At 38.8% G+C, this 21,525-nt stretch overlaps 2 protein-coding genes across 4 annotated transcripts in view; both read right to left on the minus strand.

The window, feature by feature from the left end:
* LOC106948707 (cAMP-specific 3',5'-cyclic phosphodiesterase 4C-like) overlaps window positions 1-13,631 on the minus strand; it is a 28,303-nt gene extending 14,672 nt beyond the window's left edge. The window contains exons 1-11 of one of the 3 annotated variants that reach the window (XM_015034547.1): window positions 13,583-13,631; window positions 13,326-13,422; window positions 9,756-10,486; window positions 5,304-5,438; window positions 3,995-4,122; window positions 3,722-3,904; window positions 3,588-3,627; window positions 3,412-3,482; window positions 1,802-1,964; window positions 626-719; window positions 326-483 (exon numbers count right to left, since the gene is read on the minus strand). In XM_015034547.1, the coding sequence (XP_014890033.1) occupies window positions 326-483; window positions 626-719; window positions 1,802-1,964; window positions 3,412-3,482; window positions 3,588-3,627; window positions 3,722-3,904; window positions 3,995-4,122; window positions 5,304-5,438; window positions 9,756-9,797 (1,014 nt within the window). In that variant the 5' untranslated portion in view covers window positions 9,798-10,486; window positions 13,326-13,422; window positions 13,583-13,631. Of the gene's footprint in view, window positions 1-325; window positions 484-625; window positions 720-1,801; window positions 1,965-3,411; window positions 3,483-3,587; window positions 3,628-3,721; window positions 3,905-3,994; window positions 4,123-5,303; window positions 5,439-9,746; window positions 10,487-13,325; window positions 13,503-13,582 lie in introns of those variants that run through there. The other 2 variants (XM_015034546.1, XM_015034548.1) reach the window with 2 other exon arrangements.
* A 2,509-nt stretch (window positions 13,632-16,140) lies between these two features.
* LOC106948710 (hsp90 co-chaperone Cdc37-like) lies at window positions 16,141-20,558 on the minus strand. The gene is made up of 7 exons (XM_015034549.1): window positions 20,187-20,558; window positions 19,028-19,133; window positions 18,114-18,229; window positions 17,922-18,044; window positions 17,605-17,787; window positions 16,517-16,588; window positions 16,141-16,435 (listed from the first exon to the last, which is right to left on the minus strand). The coding sequence occupies exons 1-7, from the start codon at window positions 20,511-20,513 to the stop codon at window positions 16,361-16,363; spliced, it is 1,002 nt and encodes a 333-aa protein (XP_014890035.1). The 5' UTR covers window positions 20,514-20,558; the 3' UTR covers window positions 16,141-16,360.
* Between the last annotated feature and the right edge of the window lie 967 nt (window positions 20,559-21,525).

Genomic DNA, 21,525 nt, shown 5'->3' on the forward strand with positions numbered 1-21,525 from the left:
TAGATAGATAGATAGATAGATAGATAGATAGATAGATAGATAGATAGATAGATGTATAGATATAGATATGATGGAAAAAACCATAAGAACTGTGGGAATAAAATAAATCACATGACTAATATAAAACATTACATATTTTCTACTAATCAAAAGAGGGGATTATGATGAATCTGGTAATAAAGTCATATTTTAAAGGATAAAAAAGAATTCCAACCACACTTATGAGGCAGCGTTTATGCCAAATAAATGAAATAATTGCTCAATAATGAGTTTAAAAAAACATACTACAGGCTGATGTTTCTTTACATATTACTACGAACAGCACCTTGGCGAGCTCGTCCTCGTGGTCTGTGTTGACCCCAAAGCGAGGCATGGAGGCGCTGGAGAGGCTGGAGCTGTGAGACAGTTTCCTCACTCCACTGATGTGACTCATTGGTTTGTCTTTGAGCGTCGGAGACGGGATTTCCACCTCGTTCTGCTTGTCTACATGGAAACAAAAAAAAACAAAACAAAAAAAAAAAAAAACGGATTCGTAAGTTAAGAAAGTACAGCAACAATGTAGTTTCTTTATTTACAAACGGTTGTAAACATAACGACAGACATTTGTAATTCTGATCCAGCTCACCCAGAAAAGTGCTGGAGATGTATTCTGACACCTGGTTCCCAGAGCGACTCATCTCTGACAAGTGAGACAGTTCCCTGTTCAGCATCCTCTTAAACTGTAGCAGAATAAGAGCAGAACAAAGGCAGTCTTGGTCAAAATGGTTCTTATTTCATTATATCTTATAAAATGTATGTCATTTTTTTATTTTTATGGAAGAAAGTGAGAATTGGGCAATATGAAATAAAAGCTATCAAGGATTTTGATAGAAGCAGATATGGGTTGTGCAATAATGTTTGTTGTGTATTAGCTACATTTAAAAAATATACAGACCAAACCTTACCAATTTTTTGTTAGCTTGATCAAACCTACACCATAAGCACAAGTTTTGTTTTTTCTTTCCATTTCCTGTATGATTTGGGTCAAAATCTCTGTTTCCTTCCAGACGTTTCTCAAAGTAATTTGCTGGAATTTCCTTCTGACAGAACGCTTTGACCACATGTGTTGTCATACCTGATACTCCAGTAGACTCAGTTCGATTAGGGAATAAAATCGCAACTTTAGTTACATTTTCAGCTGCTGCAGTTTTCAAAAGTGCAATGAAAAACCTTTTCACCTCCTTGCCTGTGGTGGCGCTGCACCAAGAACTACCAAAGGAAGCTATAAAAACCACAGAAGAAGACATGAACACATGATCTTTGGACAATGTTATCAAAAACAGAGTAGTGTCACATTTTAGTGGTTGTGTCTATTGCAAGTCCTGCTTGCAATAGACTCACATGTTTGTTTAGGTTGTAGTTACCCAGGTTGCAATGAGCAATATAGTCTACTTCCGGCTTTAGGAGAGGTCTCTAGTCCGCTTGCATCCACATGTGCATTTGAACCACACCAAAGTTCACTTCAACCAAACCGTGACCTAGGTTTGTAGGCAGACCAGAGTTCATGTTTTTGATCAGAGTTTGATTTCACCTCCCCAAACAAACCCAACACCTCTAGGCAGACAAATAGAGTCGGATTAAAACAGACTCAACATGGCTGGAGCGAATACACCCTGAGTCAGGATAGTAGGAAACCTTGCTTCCACACACCATTTCATTAAGCTCTCAATACTTTTGATTCCAAACATAGGCCCTACATTGACAGTACAAGTCACCCTGTGGATGTGTAGTCGGACCTACTGGGTCAGAGATATTTCCCTACCTTGTTGGAAGCCATTTCGCTGACGGAGCGGTGCGTCTGAATGGTCTCTAGCTGGTCCAAGCACCAGTCCAGCTCCTCCAGTGTGTCCAGGGCCAGCTGCTGGTACTGCTGGTCCGAGAGTGTCCCCCTGGGGCTGACACACACTCCACCTAACGGAGACCTCCTGGAAGCACAGCAGCTAATCTGATCAGAGAGAAGACTGCAGACAGGACTAATTACTGGCAGATTTTCAACAACCTACTTCAGTTCATTATTACAATACATGCATTGGCCAGATGGAATAGCATTAAAAATCAGTTTTAGTCAAATATTGCAACAATATATATACACATATATTATGTCTTTTACATGTTAAACTTATCACTATGACTTGACATTACATTAGGCAGATAACCTTTGAAAAAAATTAAGCTCCTCGGCAATAGCAGCTCTAGGAGAAGGGCGATCTTTTCGTAGATTATCTGTTTTATATTATACTGTCAAGACATTGTGACATTTTGACGCGTAAAAAAAAAAAAAAAAAAAAAATATTACATACTGCAGTTTTAAATTATGTTGGAAAAAATGATGAAAAATATACATGTAGGAAACTGTAGTAAAATTCCTTACTTATACTCAAATAAAAAGAACACTGCGCTTCAGCTGGCGTTGTTCTAGACTAGCTACAGGCTTGGAAAGACGCTCTGTCCCTTTTTGTCAAACATCAACGTCTACAGCAAAAGAAGCCTATTAGTCATATCTCTATGAATCATAAGGATAATTCAAAGCTTTTGCTCGATAGGCCCTTTGGTGTCATGACTCACTTGGAGTAGAACACCCCTAAAACTGACAGAAATACATAAATTTCAGAAAGTCCCACACAATTTGGAAGTAATAATATTCACCGATGTAAACCCTGACTTCTCACACAAATCAAATGGACCAGTTAACCTGCTGCTAGTTGGTCATCATTTCTCATCAAGCTGTAGCTGAATGAAGGATTTCTATTATTCCATTTTCATTAGTCTGTCGGATGACATATGATAATATACTGGAAGATTTTTAGAAAATGAAATACCAACCTAATTTATTGACTAGGTCTGCTTTTGGTTTGTAAAAACAGCCATAGAACAAAATGTTGTCGATCCGGATAGCTGCTTGTTTCTAAATGGTGATTACATCATCTCCATGCAACAGTTGCTTTTATTAATATTGCAGAAGAGTCTTACTCCAGTTTTTAATGTTAAAGGGGCAGTATTATGTGTTTTCCAGCCACATAGTGCCAGTTTGACACAACATGGCTCCTCTATTAACCCTTTAACAAAGTTTTTACCAGCGTTGCACTGAGACATATAGCTAATGTCTAAGTGCAATGAGCTCAGCAGATGTTCACTTCCACCAGCTGTTTGCTAATTGCTGCTGGCTAGTCTGAAGGAGCTGAGCAAAACCCCAGGTATGTTTTTGATGAGACAATAACATAATATGATGTAAAGCTCATAAAAGTCACTTTTACACAATACTGCCCATTTAAAGGTATGTTTTAGTCACAAGGAGAGCTCAGAACCACAATCCAATTTTACAAAAAGGGAAAATATTATAATACATGTCTACGTGCTACGTTTGGTTCTTACTTGACTAACGGTGTGGAGACATTGGCAAGAATGGTGAAGTTGCTCCGTACTGATCGCAGACTGGCCAGTACCTAAAATCATCAGACATCACAGTATTATGTATTCTGAGGAGGAAAACAGCAAATCTAATGTCTTGCAGCATTGGATTTTCACAAGTTATATTTTTTCAAACTCACTTGAGCAAAAGGTGTGACAATGAAGTCTTCTGCTGTGTGCCTAAAAGGAAGAGGAACAGTTGAAAAAAGTGACAAAGACAACAGAACTGATGGGAACACAGCAAATCTCTGCTGTGTTTGTTTCTTAAGCTCACCCTTCACTGGCAAGGGAAGAATTACGGGAGACGGCCTTGGGGGACATGTCGTAGTCTGAGTCAGATCTGTAGAGGAAGGACTCTCTTCTCTGGCCCTGAGGCAGTGAGGTGTTCAATGTGCGGCTTGGACTCTGGGAGCCCAGAGGAGTGTGAGCGGGAGATACTCCATTCTCTGCTTCGTTACTGAAGTGAAAAGAAAATATCAAATCAAGATTGGGAAGAAAGGATTGAGAAGCCGTTTTCTGGGGGCCGGGGGGTTTAAGTATGCGGTACCTGTCTGTATCCGCTTGTGTGATGGAGATGCGAGGAGGAATGCGGAGAGGAAGCGTTGTGGGACGTGACATATTGCTCAGGATGTCGGGGGAACGGGTGCGATCTCGAGGGCGGAGCCAGCAGGGTACCTGACGAGACATTGATGCAAGCATTGTGACTAAAAGACGGCGGGAAAGTTGAGATTCTGGGGGTTTGGAGTGAAGTTGATATAACGTTTTATTCTTGCTAGAAACTACAGCGGGGTTAAAATCAACAATTACACAGTCCACCAAATTTCTAACTTTTATTCCATTATCTATTGATATCTATTGAAAGTTAGGTCTGGACGATATTGGCTGAAAAAAGTACCACAATATAAGAGTTTCATATCAGTCAATATCAATTACTGTCAATAATGATAACTTATTGACTAGTTTTTGTTTTAGGTATCTGAAATAATGCCAAACTGGTGGCGTGATCATTGTTTTATCCACAGTTTTCTCTCCGTGTTATTGTTTTTAAATCTTTGAGCAGATATGAGGCATGGTGGCCAAACCTGAAACTGCTGCTGCACAAGTTACTCAACAGGTTGTTGCTAGGAGACCAAAGAGGGAGTTAGCTGATGCCACCAACCTTGCTTAGGTTGAGCAGCTAAAGTATTTCTTCTGCCTACATCTCCCAGAGTGCTGTGCAGTTCTGGATCTATTTACTTTCTGAAATGTCTATCACAATAGATTTATTGTCCAGCCCAAGGTAAAAGACAGCTAAAGTTGTTAGCTTAGGTTTGGATCTATTTTAGCTGAAGCTCCAACTAAAATGAGCTAAGCTATTTCAGCCTAGATATAAAATAAGTATTGTTTTAGATCCCAAGTCACAGAAACTTTGACTGTGGCTTCAATCGAGTGTTCCTGACTCATTTTTGTGTGTAAGAGTATCCAAGGTAAATATGAGTTTAGAGTTGCAGGTTTGATGTGGCATTATCCATTGACACATTTTTGATAATAGATTTTGCAGCAAATGTAATTAAATACAGAATGAGCAGCTATATTATTGCTGACTTTTAAAGATCATCAATGGACGACTAACGGCGGGTCGGCTGACATGAAGATTCTTCGTGTTGGTACTAAAATGGTCAAAACGTGCGTTTGTGTGTTCCACCCGTCACTTCACTTCATCACGCTTTTAAGACGTGGTGTTTAAATAAATTTAAGATGATAGCTGACAGAGCGTGAACAGGATGGGCTGGCTTGGCTGTCGGTAGTGCTTCACGGTTCCTTTAAGCTCCATGCCCTCCAGGCATGTTAATGTGACCGCTCCGGTCTCCCTGTACCTGGAGACTGGGAGACAGTCTTCTGGTCCGTCCTCTGCGCAGCTCGGCCCCCAGCGTGGCCCCAGACGTGTAGGATCGGCTGTAGCGAGACGACTCCGCCTTCTCCACAGCATCTGCTACGTCTAATTCATTCCCCTGTGAGACGAGAGGGACGTGAGGTGAGGAGGGAAGCAAGCCAGATCGTTGTGCAGCACAAACTGAAAGCAATGAGAAATTCATTTGTTGCAAATATGAACTGATTTGTCCAAAAGTGGGTAAAACTTCAATGGTAATGCATAAATTAGCAATGAATGTGTGTGTGCGTGTGTAGGTGTGTGTGTGCGTGTGCATGTGTGAGGCCATGTATGTGTGTGTGTGAGAGAAAGCCCCTCAACAGACTCAGCTCTAAGAGGCTGATCTGCACTGCAGCACCGTAGCAACAAAACACTGGGGGAATGGTAGCAGTTGCTAGGCAACAGTGCCGTGTTGCGTTTGATGTCGTCCAGAACCAGATGTGGATAAATGCTCTCAGCCACCCGCATGTACAGTGCGTGCGCGCGTGCGCGCGTGCACACGCACACACACACACGCACACACACACACGCACACACAAACTCAGAAACATACGGTCACCTGATTAACATAATCAATGACTGAGCATTTGAATAATGCATGATTTAAAGTCACCTTTGAATAGAAGAAGACTCATTTACACTCATTTAGCAGAAGCTCATTTATACAAGGGTGAGGGATAATAACTGTACTCCCCCTTGTGGTGAGGGATTGACAGAGCAACCAACTTCAACAGTAACTTCATCCGAGCAGCAGCAGCTACAAAAATTACTCTTACAACTAGATACTAAATTTCCACTTCTTGTTTTGTTTATGTGTAAGGCAGAGTTATTATTGCAGCACAGCTAGCTGCTAACAGAGTCTAGAATAGGCTTGACAAAAATTGTTTCTTCAAAGAGAGAGTTTTTATTTCTTCACAAGCTCTTAAGCAAGAATATGATACAAATGGTTATTTGGAAATGTGTAGATAAATAAATTGTAGTGATATATAATTGAACCTCTATAGGGATCCAGAAATGATCACTAAAAAAAATACAATGTATAACATTTTTAAAATTATTAATGAATTCTGTGTGGGATGCAAAATATACTTTATGCGCTTCTCTCTGAACCAGCTTCTTAAGTTTCATCTTAGCAGCAACTTTCTGATTTTAATCTTCTGAGATCAAAAGTCATATTTTTTTTTCAGTGGCCCTAGCCATCTTCCATACTATGTAACACAGGTGTAGCAAAGTAATGTTAAATTAATGTTTAATGTATGGTGGGGGTTTTTCTAAATCAGCATATTATGAAAAATTTAGATATTTATTTTACGGAAACCCTCTCGATACAAGAAAATGACAAAACGGACGTTCGTCAATTAATTGTTAGTTGACCGACAAGATCAGTCAACTTTAGATTAAGATTAAGTCATTAATCATTAACTTGAATCCCTGGGGTGTAGCTAATCATTTTACATTTCACATTGTAAAATGATTAGTATTCATGTTACTTTAAGTTTCTGCCAAATAAACATATCAGGCAAAATACATATTAAAAATGAATGACTTTTGCAATCAACACACCTTGTCTCGGAGGGGGTACCATGAAAGTTTATCACTGCTCCGGGAAATACAAACCCCCATACTAAATCATGAAGAGGATGCTCATGGTTGTCTATAACTTTCTTGGTTTTATGTAAAATCCTTCTTTGCATCGTCATCTCCAGAGGTTCCACAGCAGTAACCAGAACAGAACCAGAACAGAACCAGCTTTCTTCCTCAGGTTGTTGAGCCTTTTTAAATTCCAGGCTCTGATGCTGTTGCCCCAACAGATGTGGACAGCTTTACTCTGGCAACTCAAGTCCAGACTGTTGTCCAGGTGAACACGAAGGTATTTATACTCCTCTAACACCTTTACTTCTTCTCCCATGATGGAAGTAATGCTAGACCTAATCGTTCCTCTCGAAATCTATTGTCATCTCCATTTTCTTCACATTCAAGATGAGATGACTGCTCCCACACCATGCCTCTCTGCACTCAGCCTCTGATGACACCTAACGACTTCAGAGTCATCTGAGTATTTCTGTGGGTGGCAGGGCTCTGACTTATGCAGGAGTAGACAGAGTGAAAAGGAATGGTGAGAGTACAGATCCCTGTGGTACTCCTGCATTGCTAAAAATCTGGCAACGCATATGACCCGTCACATCTCACAAACGCTGGTCCGTTTGTCAGGTAGTGATGGATCCAGGTGATTGTTGGGGCCTCCACCTGTGTCTTCTCGAGTTTTTGACAAAACAGATAAGTCTGAATTGCGTTAAATGCACTAGGTAAATCAGAGAACATGATCCTCACAGTGTTGCCTGCTTTGTCCGGATGACAGTGGGTTTGTTGAAGCAGGTGTATGATGGCATCTTCAAATCCAACTCCACAGCAAACTGCAGGAGGTTCTGACATGACTGCAGGGGGCCCAACAGGAGTCTCTCCAGGGCCTTGATGATGCGGGATGTCAGGGCAACAGGTCTTTATCATTAATGGCTGAGGGGTGAGTATTCGTAGGCACAAGGCAAATGTAAAAAATATTAACAAAAATTCTTCCTACTTCACACCATTCATTAGCAGAGCAAACAATTGTCCAAAAAAGTAATGAGGAAAAGAGGAATCAGTCTTTATAAAAAGAGAGAACTGACCAGAATTTAAGGAACAGATCTTCACCAACAGAGTAGTGCTATTCTTACGTTATCTTTTTATTTAATTATTTTGTTGTTGTTGTTTTTTTGTTAAACTAAAAGGCTTTTTATTTTGCACAGGTGTACCCTGCTGCATCAATAAAAATGACGTAGCTTTCTCAATTGCAACGAGTGACTTAAAGGGGCAGCATTATGATTTTGTTTTGGTACACAGTGCCATTTTATAGCACAATCAAATAAATATGTCACCTTCAATTGTTACAGAAATGTTATATATAAAATGTTTTATAGCAAATATGACCGATAGGAAATTTGACTTTGTAATATGATGCCTTGAAATTGGGCCTCTGCCTCTTTAACAACTCCAACTCTTTCTGAAACTGCCCCTCCAGGAAGTCATCACATCATTCCTTTATTAACGATTTTACTAGCTATGCACTGAGAAGTTGCTTGTATATTGAGTGGATGTGCAGTTCTTCCAGGTGTTTGCTAATTGCTACTGGGTAGTCTGAAGGAACTGAGTGGAGGAGGGCTGCTCAGTGAGGTGGAAGCTCTGAACCTTGGAAACTACAGCTCAGAAAAGGAGCTGCGCCTCAAAGGAGGTGCTAAGTCCAACCAAGTGTTTTGCACAGCTGAATGGTTGCCATGGGAGATTAAATGATTTCTGAAACAAGCATGAAAGAATCAAAGCAACCCTCCAGGTATATTTTTGATGAGGGAACAACATTATAACATGATGTAAATCTCAAAAAAGTTGATTTTACTTCAAACTGCCCCTTTAAATTAAACAGGATAATAATAATGAGAGGTTTTGTTTGCATCAAGTAAACGGCCTGTATTTTTACAGCATATTATCAAGTCAAATAAAGTGCTGACTTGGGCTTTACACAACATTCAGTCATTGACCCATTCACAGACTGGTAGCTATTTTATAGCCACAGCTATAGACTGACAGAAGCCAGGCTGTCACACAATCAGCGCCAGCGTTTTGGTCAGAGGGTTCCTCTGACCCTGACCAAAACAAGTGGGAAACGTGGGTGAAACAACTCGCCCAAGGACACAACAACCAGATGGACAAGCAGGGGAAGGAACCGGCAGCCCACCTGAGGCAAAAACTGCAAAGAGATCAACACATTTCTTCCACCATGTTTCCTTGTTGTTGGTTTTTCTTAAATAGTTAAACTTTTTTTAGCTTAACATAATGAAACTGCTATAATGATGTTACTGTGATCTTTTATAGTTGAATACTCTGCAGCAGCTGATACTTTACAGTGCAAATGGAAGAGATAACTAGTTGTAATATATACTTTTTTAAATAATGTTGATTAATGACATCCTTATCGTTGCAGAAGGCCTATAAATCAGTGTGACCCCTTGTTGTTCTATTGTTGGCCTGATGAAGATCCAGGACAGATGGAAACGGTGCACATAAATAAATTCTCCCACTGTAAAGAACGCAGATCTGCTTTTATCCATTAGTTAAGAACATTTGAAAGTCGGCAATGTCAATTGTAGATGTGACTACTGATTACATACACAGCAGAATCTTCACTGTTGTGCAGCTTGCTGATACAGGAAGGTAGTTTTTCTTGCCACACAACTTTTCACTAAAAATAAATAAAAGTTACACAATTTGAGCGCTAAATATTCACAACCCAGCTGCTCTCACAGCCAGACTCTCCAAAAAATATTTTTTTTAAAACTTTGTTTATTGTTTATGTTACTTGTCTCACCTCTTCTCCAGTCACCGACAGCACGCTGCGGCTCTTCTTCATTCTGATTGGCTCGTTCTGGGCTCCAGGGCGGAGCGTTCCGGAACCCAGGCAGCAGAGCAGGTGGAGAGCCAGGACCGGAGAGATCAGAGGTCACCGCAAAGCTCGAACCGGGGTCAGACCGGGTCAAAACCGGCCCCCATTGGAGCTGAGTCAGCCCAGCTAACAGCAGCGCCTGGACTGTCTCCACAGCCCAACTCTTTAGAGGGATCAAATCAGGCGTGTTTCTGCTGTAAAACAGTAAAGGGGCATCTATCTACCCCTCAGAGGCTCCAAGGTGAAAAAAATGTGGGCTTTTTACCCCAAAGCCAAAATCAGAGGCAAAGGAATTAAAAACAATTGTCATCCCGATAGATGAGCCTGTGGAACATCCAGATAAAAATCCCAGACGACACCACTAAAGGTACCATCACCTCCTCAAATTCTTCTCGGCACGTATCCGGCTCGAAGAGTGGATCACATGATGGCTACGGTAAATGAATCCTGCCAGCCAGTCATTTTCCAAACCATCCGGAACTTTAAAAACTCTGCAGCAGGTCTGTAGCGTCTCTCAGGTTGGTTTTCTGTAATGGGACAGGTCACTGGGATCCAATCTCGGCTGGGCAAGTCTCTCTGGATATTGTTGCCTCATCTGGGACATCAAACTCCAAACTCCTGACTTGATTTGATGAAAGACATCCTTGAGTCTTCTCCTTAGGGATAGCAAAACAAAACAGAAAATAGGAGTTAGCATGCAAATAAAGCTAATAAACCGATTTTATCTTTATGTTTTTATTAATCAATAGTGTAGCTATTCTTCTGCTTTCATATAGTGAAATATTTTCTATAACATACAAGATAAAGCTTCTCTCCACACAACTCGTACAGCATCAAGATTTAGACTACTGGTGGAGTGTTTTTGATAAATTAAAGTGCTTGAAGGAAAGGCAGCAGGAAGTCCTTCAACTTCTCTTTACAAGATCTTTTTCAGTTTCTCATGGATCAGTTTCATGATCCAGAAATCCAGAACGCTGCTGCTGGGTGCTAAACATCATTATAACCAGGAAGATAGAGCACATCCCCCCAGTTCTAAAGTCCTTTCACTGATGCTCAGAGAATAGATTTTGAAATACTTCTATTAGTTTATAAATTACTGTACAATTTAGAACCAAAATACATTAAAGATCTGCTGACTAGGGCTTTTGACAAAATGTAGTGGTTATTGCTTGTTGCATAATTTGTTGCTGTATTGTGTTTTTATGATGTAAAGCACTTTTAACAACTTTGGTGCTGAAATATGCTACATAATCTTGTTATGTTCCGTGTTTCTGTATGTTTATTTTTGAGTTTTCTGTGTTCAGTCCTGTTTTCCTGTGAGTCTCTGTCCTGTCCTCCCCGTTGATTGCTCCCCAGGTGTGTCTCATTCCCCTGATTACCCCGTGTGTATCTAAACCCACCTGTTGTCTGTGTTCCTCGTCGGGTCGTTGTCGTAGTCAGTGTCGTTCGTCGTAAGTCAGTCAAGTAAGTCGTTTTTTGTAGCCTCGTTTAAGTCGTCACAGTAGAACTGGGAAGTCTTGTGGCGGCATGGCTCTTATTTTGTCAGTCTTTGTTTAGTTGCTGCCGGTGCTGAGTTTTTGTCTCCACTCTGCCGTGTTGCATGTTTTTGGACTGTTTAGAGCTATATTTGATTATTAAAGACGTCAACTTCACTACATCCTGGGTCCTGCGTTCGATCTCACCACCACCAACCAACACACTTCATGACAAATCTTAACTTGATCAAATGCTATATTTTGAAACATCTATGTCAGTTCTTGTAAATTGGTTGTTTCATTATGTTAAAATTTGGACTTTATTATTTCTTCAACCTCTTATCTCGCACAATATCTTATTCGAAAAAGGAAGGAAGTCCAATTGCATTCACGTCAAGTACTTGGAATTATGAAAAAATATTAGGATTTTTCTATTCATGTCCACATCTGTGGACAATTTCATTTCTGCACTAAATTTTACAGAAAAGCTGCGGCAAGTTACTTATTTCCTTGGTGAAAGTAGCTGCATTTCCATTACAAATGTGTGAAAAATGTGGTCAATATTTCCTAATGTCTAAAAAAAAACACAATTTAGTTATTTTCATTAAATAAGAAATGCAATTTAAATCACACGTGAATAAATTTGTTCATGCCATAAGTCATTAAAAAACATACTGTGCCATTATCCTCCCACCACTTTGTTTTCTTCTTAGTGGTTTGTGCCAGTGGCAACATCTGGTTGTTTATCATGTGCAAAAAAAAGTGTTTCCATTGCAGTTATATAAAATAAACATATTTTTATGCGGCCAATAAAACCAACTAATCTTAGCACTAAGAGTTTTTTTTTGTTGTTGTTGTTGTTGTTGTTGGGTTTTTTTGTTGTTGTTTTTTTTGTCAAAATTGGCATGTTTCCATTGAGCAAATGTTTTTTTTTTGGAAAGCCAAATTGCACAATAATACCTGAGATTCCATAATAAATGTGTCCAAAATTTTGTCAATATCCTCCTCCTACCACTTCCTGTCGTCGTCGTCTTCTTCGTGGTTTATACCAATAGCAACATCCGGTTGTTGATAATGTGCGAAAAAAGCGTTTCCAGTGCAGTTTTGCGAAATAAATCAATTTCTATACAACTGATAAAACACCTCATCCTAGTGCCATTTTTTAAATAAAAAAACGAGGTTTTTTTTTTTGTTTTTGTTTTTTTTAATCGGCGTGTTTCCATTAAGCGAATTTATTTTCTAAATGTCAAATGGCGCGATGGAAACGCAGCTACTGTGAACTTGGGAAAATGTTCTAGTCTGTAGTGGGATTGTCAGAGCTGTGTGGCTAATTCTGAGGAGATACTGCAACACCAGAGTTCTCTGATGTTATATAATTACTCCGAGCAATCCGCGTTGACCTAATTCCATTGGATGGGACAGATTCAGCATATCACGGTGCTTCCGATAAAAGACACATAGTGGTGGAAACGACTTTTACCAGGGTCACAGAGAACACACCCTCCCAGTAAAAAAAAATAAAATAAATAAAGGGTGGATTTGGGGAAGGAATAAGGGAACCTTCACAGCAGAGTCAGCGGAGATGCACAGAGCGATAGCAGGTCTGAGGAGAAATCAACAAATGCATAGTGACACAGTGACATATATATGGACAGACAACAAGGAAAACGAGCACATACTGGCATGCACACACTTCCATCTCCAGCAGCTTATAAAACCAAGCAGCACTGCATCAACATGCATCTCGACCACCAACCTGCTGTTCTGTTACCAAACACTCAAACGTAAATGAGAAATAAATAAATAAATAAAAATCAACCGTGCATACATGAGGGGGGCTGTCCTGCTTTCATGTCTGCACACATACAGCAACAAGAGGTGTGTGTGCGTGCGTGCGTGCTTGCGTGCGTGTGTGTGTGTGTGTTTGTGTGTCAGAAAGCCACACGTGCACACATACTACCCCACACTCGCGCAGGCTGCAGGATGTAGGAATAATAATAATGGGGGGGAAAACACTCACCTTGATCGCCTGAAGATCAATGGGAAGAAGGGCTGGGCCTTGTCTTGCTTTCACTTGTCTCCTTCCGTCTCTGTCTCCTGTTCGTCCGTCTGTCTGTCTGCAGACATTGCAGTGTATCACCAGAGAGAAAGAGAGGGAGAGAAAGACACACACAGAGAAAGACAGAGGGAGAGAGAGAGAGAGAGAGAGAGAGAGAGAGAGAGAGAGAAAGACAGAGGGAGAGAGAGAGAGAGGAGTAAGGGGGAGAAAAAACCCACTCTCCGTTCTCATGAATATCCGCGGATTCACCAGCTTCCCTCCTCCCTCCCTCCCGATCTCTCTCCACTCTCCCCCTGCCACAGTGGTCTCCCCCAGCCGTCCCCCTCCCATCACCACCGGCTCCATGGAGAAGCCCATCCACATCCACCCTCCACCCTCCCGCACAGTGTTGTCCATTAATCCCACATAACAGTCTCCGCTCCTCCTCTCTCCATCGTTATACCCCGCTGTTTCCCTTGTTTTTTCTTTTTCTTTTAAAAGGCAGAACATGTTTTTCTTTTTATCAGCAGCCGTCCTATCTGAATAACCAGTCACCTTCCGTCACACTCACACAAAGAGCAGGTTTTTATTGACACGCTACCCATATATAAAAGAAGAAGAAAAACAATAAGCATCCATGTCTCCTAGCAGCCTATTCTGTCCTGTTTCTCTGTCCTTTCAAAGCCATTCAAGGGCATGCGGTGGGTCGCTCTAAAACACCAATTTACAACAATCACAGTCTTCCTTTTGTTTAACCATTTTGGAGGAAATATGGATGTGGAATTTAAGGTGTGAGATGAAATTACTGAACAGGAGGATTTAAGCTTAAATGCTCACAGCTACCCAATAACAAGCCCTTCATTTCTGCATGTAAATTTGGAGTGGGCGTTTATTGTATTATTTATCATTTGTCGTGACAAATTTCTTATCATGATAAGAATTTTGACTTCTTTGTCACAATGAATGCCAATTAATGATGTTTAGCTAAAAAACTGATCCATACTGTCGGGATTGTTAGTTTTACTATTTTCAGCACAGTTTGATAAAAACATCAATAAATACCAATCAGATTGAAAATTGCAATACAAATCACAATTCTTTAAGTGACTCACCGTGTCCTAAAGAAGTACATTTCTAATAGGAATGTTTTTCCAAAAGAGTATTTGTACTTGTGGGACTCCCGTCACAGTCAAACCTAAAAAAGATGTAATATGTTGTTCTTATCGTCACTTTCATTGGTTATTGCAATAGTACCACAAAATATCGAGATAAAGCTTTATGTCCACCCCTAATGTGAATTTCAACTCCCCATCTTTAATTTCCATACCATAAGTGGAGATTGTGATGACAAACACTTCTATATATTAATAGTAACGTCAATGCAGCATGCATCAGAATCAAGAATCAGAAAGCTGGACTTTAACAAAAGTATTTATTTATTTCAAACAAATCAATAAAAAATACAAAAAAACAAAAATACACCTAAACAAATACACACAATAAATACAATGTTTTGCAACATAAGTCTCAGTCATTTCAGCTATTTGTCTGAAAAGGAGTGATAACTTTACGCTTTTTTAAAATTCCCACCCCTTTATGTTATCCTTCAGTATACCCTTATATTTAACTGACTCTTCTAACAATGTTCCATATTATTCTACCAAATATTTATATCCTTCATCTTCCACATAATTATTTAGAAATATATTTTGTACCTTTTATTGAACATATTTATACTTGCACATTGCTTTTGTTCTAATGAATACTGCTTGACCTTATTCATGTTTTGTCACTTTACACTTTATGGCATTGCACAGGGAATAGACACAATCATAGTGAGACATCACTGTGAAGTGGCTTAAGTGGGGGAATGTGTTTTACTTCACAAATTTGTCCTTTATGACACAGTGGAAAGAACAAAAGTGTTAAGGGATCTTGTATATAAGTAGCTTGGGATGAGCTATCATTTTTGACTCTTTAAGTTTGTGTTGCCATTCTTGTTTTCTTGTGTTTACTGCTAACCTGTTTCTAATTTAAAATCAAACATTGTCACTTAGACAAGTCCTTATTTCATGTGATCAAATACAAATTCATTGTCATCGGTGTGATTTTTCTGTATTATTTAAAGTAGATTCAAATAGTTGAGGTTCCAGAGTGGAAATATCAGCCTGGATTTATTTCTATGATGAAAGCCTGAAGGCTTGTAGTTTTCTGTGATGAAAACTAAATTGCAGTTGGGAAACTTGAACATATATGATCCCTCTGGGCCTCAAGACACAAACATGTATTGCCAAGTATTAATGAAAAGAACGAGACAAGACCACCTTAGAATGCACGTAATGTTTTTATTTCAACTATCTGATAGAATGAATAGAAAAACAGACCAATCAATACTTGTCCTAATTTCCAAATCTACATTAACCTGGGTGTGCTGTGGTGGCGCAGGGGTTAAGCACAATCCACATATGGAGGCCTTAGTCCTCGACGCAGCTGTCGCAGGTTGATTCCTGGCCTTGGTGACCTTTGCTGCATGTCTTCCCCTTCTCTCATTACCCACTTTCCTGTCAATTAACTATCAAAAAAAGGCCCCCCGAGCCAAAAAAATCTTTAAAAAAAAAAAAAAAATCTACATTAACCTTTGTAATATAGAACATGGTAAAAAGGCTATAATCTATCTACAGTTGCTTTAATAAAACAAATATTTGACGATGCACAAACATGTTCTGATGTGTACATTGAAAATGCCGCACGCCTTCATGAAAGCACAGAATAAATGAAATGTGAACAAAAACCAGAATACTTTGCAAATAATTTTATATGCTGTGAATACAACATGAAACTGTTAAGTTCTTACAAGCAGGTTTGTTTTAAATTAGATTTTCAATAAAAATAATATTGAGAGGTAACACATTAATCAAAGTTACAGTTTTGTTGTATAGTGTATAGGTTCCTCATCTTTTAGACACACTGACAACACAGACAGCTACTTAACGATGACCGAGTTTGGTTTTCGTTTTCTAATCTTCTTCCTCCTGTAAGTCAGGCACCCACAAGCCTGAGTCAATGCATCTCTGCAGGTGGTACCTTCCCTCCTGTTAAACAAGGTCAACAATTACAGAGGGAAACCGTTTAGTTACTGAAAATAATTATTTGTTAAAGACATGCCAGCTCACCTCGGGGTTCAGCTTGTTCATCGCGTCCTGCAGCATCTCGGAGTTTTTCTCATCAAAACTCCTCTGCATTTCCTGCAAGAAATGAGACGCCAAAGTGCTGATAGGAAGCAAGAGGCCTCACACGGCGAGAAAACTTTATCCATGTATACGGACCGAACAGCGGTCTACCGCTGAGATTCTTACAATGCTACATTTAAAATCTCAGAATGTGATCAGATAAATAAGCTCATCAGTTTTCTTCGTTTTGGAGGAGGCTGCACTTATGCGCACAAGAGCGTAATGTATAAACTGACCGTTCTCCTGAAAAGCATCATTCAGGACCTTGACATCATTACAAATAATGGTCCTGCAACTAACGATTATTTAAATAATTGATTATTCTGATGATTAATTCTTTTTTAAAAATATATAAATCTTCTGCTGATTTTTATTTTAATCAATTAGGCATATTTTATGTAATATTGGAAATGCACTAAAGGTGCAAATAAACGCAATTAAAGTTTTTTTATTAAGTGAACGCCTGATCACTTGCAGCAAAGGATTCTTCTGCACTTCAAATCCTTCTAACATCAAAATGAGAAAAGCTCAGCCTCTCTGCTTGACTTATTGATACAGTGTAGGGCTGATTATGTTTTTGATTAACCAATTAATAACTGGATAGCAAAAAGCGCTTTGAAGGATTTTATTATTATTTTTGTAAAGATATTAAACCAGGCGAAACTAAATCCACACTACTTGATACGTTTCCTGTAGGACATAATTATAGACCAGTTTGGGGTTTTTTTATCTTAAATGCAAAGTGTATGTATTTTTTGTACAGTTTTGTCTTACGCCTCTTATTATGTTCTTTCATGAAATGGCCTTTTTGAGTCTGTATACTCCAGTTAATGATTAATCAATCACTGAAATAGTTGACAATTATTTCAGTAATTGATTAGTCAGGATGGATCCGATTAATCGATTAAATTAGTTGGTGATTATTTCACTAATTGATTAATCAGGATGAATCTGATTAATCGTTTAGTCAGTAACTGAAATTTATCTCCTTGTGTATCACTGTGAAGTCTGCATGCCTCTATACGATTTACCTTAGGCAGTGACTCATAGACCTCTACCGGGTCTAACCCTCCAGGACCCAGCCTCTTCTGCCTCTCCTCCTCCTCCAGCTCCTTCATCGTGCCCTCCATCTGAGCCTGCGCACACTTGCGGACCCGCTCCTTCAGCAGGTCCAGCTCTCGATCAAAAGCATTCTGGTACTCTGCATTTGCAGTCTGACGAGAACATACAACAACATACAACAACACCAAAGTGCTGACAGGAAGCAAGAGGCCTCAGGATAAAGAAACTCACCCAAACAATCCTTAAACTTTTTCCTTTAACTACGTCTTGCACGGCAAAGACGAACCTTGATGTTTGAGAAGAACTGTCTGAAGCAGCCTCTGGGGTCGACGTTCAGAGTCCGAGCCAAATCCAAGATGAACTGCATGACGATGGCTTGGTGTGCAACCTGCTCCATGAGGGCATGTTTCTACAAGGATGTGCATCACTCAGCGAGACTCGACTGTGATGTTTATTAAACTCTTTCAATGGCACTCACCTCATCTATCTCGAAGTCGATACAGAGGACGACGAGGTAATTAGCACTCTCTTCACACACCAGATGTGGGTTGTCTGACAGATACTTCTGGCTGTCGTCCCAACGCCGCAGCATACCTGGTACAACCGCATAAACCGAGCATCAACATAGCAAGTTCAACGTCCCTTTTGCAAAACAGCTCAAGCTCAGCCGTATGGAGGGAAGAACATCCGTCAATATCAGTTTTCAAGTCATGCCACTGATTCTTTGCTGGATTTAGGTACAGACTTTTGTTGGGCCGTTCTAACAGATCAATGTACTTTGCTCTAAACCTTTCTGTTGTAGCTCTGGCTGTAGGTTTATGGTCAATGTCCTACTGAAAGCATTAGTCCAAACTCTTTTGCAATCTTTAACAGGTTTAAGTGGGATGTTAGTGTTACAACTTTCTTCCACATGTTCCCTGCATGACAATTTTATTTTATACTCCACCAAAGTTGCCACTAATTTAGCGCCTTTCAGTGTCACTTTATTAAAGTCATAATAAAATCAATAATAGAATTGTCAGAAGAAAATATTATATTAAAGTAGAATAGATTATCCACTGTTACTATCTGAAATGTTCTTTATGGAAGAGAGGTAAACAAAATATAGGAGGTCAGTGAGCATTTCAGAAATCGATTAATCAGGATGGTTCAGATTAATTGATTACTGAATTAGTTGAAGATTATTTCAGTAAGGGAACAATCAAGATGAATCCAAAATATAGGCATTGACATGAGATATCAACAATGGCATGAAACAGGAAATGAAAAAAACATTTTAAAAAACTGTTTTTAAAAAAATGAAATAATTCACACACAAAGACCTGAACAGGAAGAGAGTGGAAGCAACAAACTCAAACTACAAAGAAATCTTCAAAAACAAATAAACCTTACCAAAGTGTTTCATTTCCTTGGCATACTTCTCCACAAAGGTCTTGTGCTTCTCTACCTTTTCCTGTTGTGTTTCTTTTTTAATTTCAGGTTGAATGTTGAAAACACTCTATAAACAAAAAAAACAAAAAAAAAAGGAAAAATAACAAGATAAAGTCAAGAGAGGAATCTGACAAATCAACAGCCACCATATTCACAACAAGAAACTATCAAATTCATCCAGTCCTTTTTGGAAAACATGAAAAAGCTCTGTTAACTGGAATAAAAATTGCATCTAGGATGTGACGGTCTATCCAGAGAAAAAAATTGATTCAATCGCAGTTGTTGTGCTGGGAGATCAGAATTAATTCAAATGCTTCTACATCGATTTTAAAATATATTTAAGTTGTATGTCTTTGTCGCCAATGTTTGTGAGTAAACTGCATATAATGTTATGGGTCCACTTGGATACCATAGAAGGTCGTCTCACACACCATATATATTTTGAGTAATACTTTGATGTTTATTTAAGAAAAAAATCAGGAATTAAGTTAACTTGATACTGATAATTTAAGTTAGACACTTATACAATTGTCTTATAGGGGTATTATGTGGTTTCCAGGAACGTAGAGCCATTTTATAGCATAATCAAGCAACTATGTCACCTTCAATTGTTATAAAAATACTACAAATATCAAATATGACTTAAAAGAAATTTTACTTCCTAATTTAATGTCTTGAAATTGGGCCTCTGTCTTTTTAAAAACTCCTGCTCTTTCTGAAACTCCGCCTTCAGGAATTTATTACAACATGTAAACGTGTCCGAATCGCTAGACACTGAAAGATTCAAATCTCTATCTACCAGTAACTAATATAGGAAGGAAAACCATAAAAACAATGTCTGTGCTCCCCAAAATTCATTACGTTTTCAATTATGCCAGCTTTAATCTAAATATGCCTGGCCTGAATAAAAATGTCTACTAGAAGAAGAATAAAATACGGCTATAATAAAATGAACAATATTTCAATCAAAAAGACACAAAGTAGTTTTAAAGCTCCAAAATGGTTTTCACCACTTTGACATTTCAGCCTCAGAACAACAATAAATGAATTTGTGTAACCTCTTTAAAATTTGTGTGGAATAAATAAACTGCAGACGATGTGATCCTTTCACCTTCCTTACCTTGCTAAAACCTTCTCTGCAGATGGTGTCTATATTCCAGGGTAGTTTCTTCTCATCACGTCGATGTTCCTCCAGGAGTCCCAGAAATAACTTTTCATCCTTCTCAAGTTTCTTTACCTCAGCCTGGACTTTCTTCAGCTCAGCCTCTCGTTCTTCATCTTCCTCTTCCCGCTTCATCTGCTCTTCCAGGTATCCAAGTCGTCTCTGGGCTCCCTGAAGCAGCCTGCAACATTCTGCAAAGCTGCTTTCCAGATCTTCGCCCCTCTGCTGAAATTTGGCCATCTTGTCCAGCCTGGCCTTTGGCACACACAGATGAAAGTGAGACATGTGGAAAAGTGGTAAAATAGATAGAGAAAGCAAAAATGGAACATATAAACATACAACTAGACAACATTGCGAAGAGTAAAAGAAGCATTTTACAAATGGTAGATTTTATTCAAAATAAAACTATGAAAAATACAAGATTTCAGCAAAATCTAGGTGAAAATAATCAGAAAGTAAAGAAATTGTACAGTATTTAACAGACTACATTTATGAAGAAAACTTAAATTCACAAATTTAAATAATCCACAGTACGATGAACAGATAAATCTTTTACTAGTGTTGCCTGGACTTTCCCCGATGTAGGAAAGTTTTTAAGATTCTACAAACATTAAATGTTCCAAAACAGGAGGAGCAATAAAGACGGGGAACATCAGGGGAATACTAGAGGTGTACGTTCACTTTCACTTACACAGTCATGTAACAAGACAACATCAACTTAAGCTCATTAAGAAGATCCAGAGCTGATAAAAGAAGCATGATCACTATTGTTGCTATTATCAACCTTACAGTCATAAATGTGTTTTACACCCATTTCATAAATTCTATGGAATTTTTTAGGTTTTAATCTGTACTTTTCCAGATTTAATTTTCATGAACTCCTAATTTTTTGCAGTCAATATAAAATCTAAAATTCTAAATATTTGTGCAAAATCTCTCATAGAAAGGAAGAAAGGAAAAATCAATCCATTTGCCATACAGATTTTACAAGGTGCTGGAACATTATTTGCCTAATTATTGTAATATAGGATTGAAATGCAAGGCTAATCTAAACTTTTGACCAGGCCTGGCAAAGAGATTAATTTAGCAGAGAGCTCCACCAAAAAGGTTTAGTAATCGATTCAATTTGGTGTTATTCTTAGACTCAAATGTTGAGCTATATGCATTACCTCGAATACACTTTTTTTAAACTGCATCTTCTGGTAAGTTGTTTGCTAAGAAAGCACTCATGGAAATAAGATATTTTATTTGTATAGTGCTTTACTACTAGTAAGTAAAATTACAAACAGAACATTAA

The sequence above is a fragment of the Poecilia latipinna genome, unplaced genomic scaffold (assembly GCF_001443285.1).
Source record: "Poecilia latipinna isolate Pla-1442-1.1 unplaced genomic scaffold, P_latipinna-1.0 Scaffold303, whole genome shotgun sequence".
Lineage (NCBI taxonomy): Eukaryota > Metazoa > Chordata > Actinopteri > Cyprinodontiformes > Poeciliidae > Poecilia > Poecilia latipinna.

Coding starts and splice junctions, on each gene's coding strand:
- LOC106948710 (XM_015034549.1), bottom strand. CDS start 20,513: ATGTCTCACTTTCATCTGTGTGTGCCAAAGGCCAGGCTGGACAAGATG. Junction 18,045..18,113: donor TCGACTTCGAGATAGATGAG/GTGAGTGCCATT, acceptor ACATCCTTGTAG/AAACATGCCCTCATGGAGCA. Junction 16,589..17,604: donor TCTATGAGTCACTGCCTAAG/GTAAATCGTATA, acceptor CATTTCTTGCAG/GAAATGCAGAGGAGTTTTGA.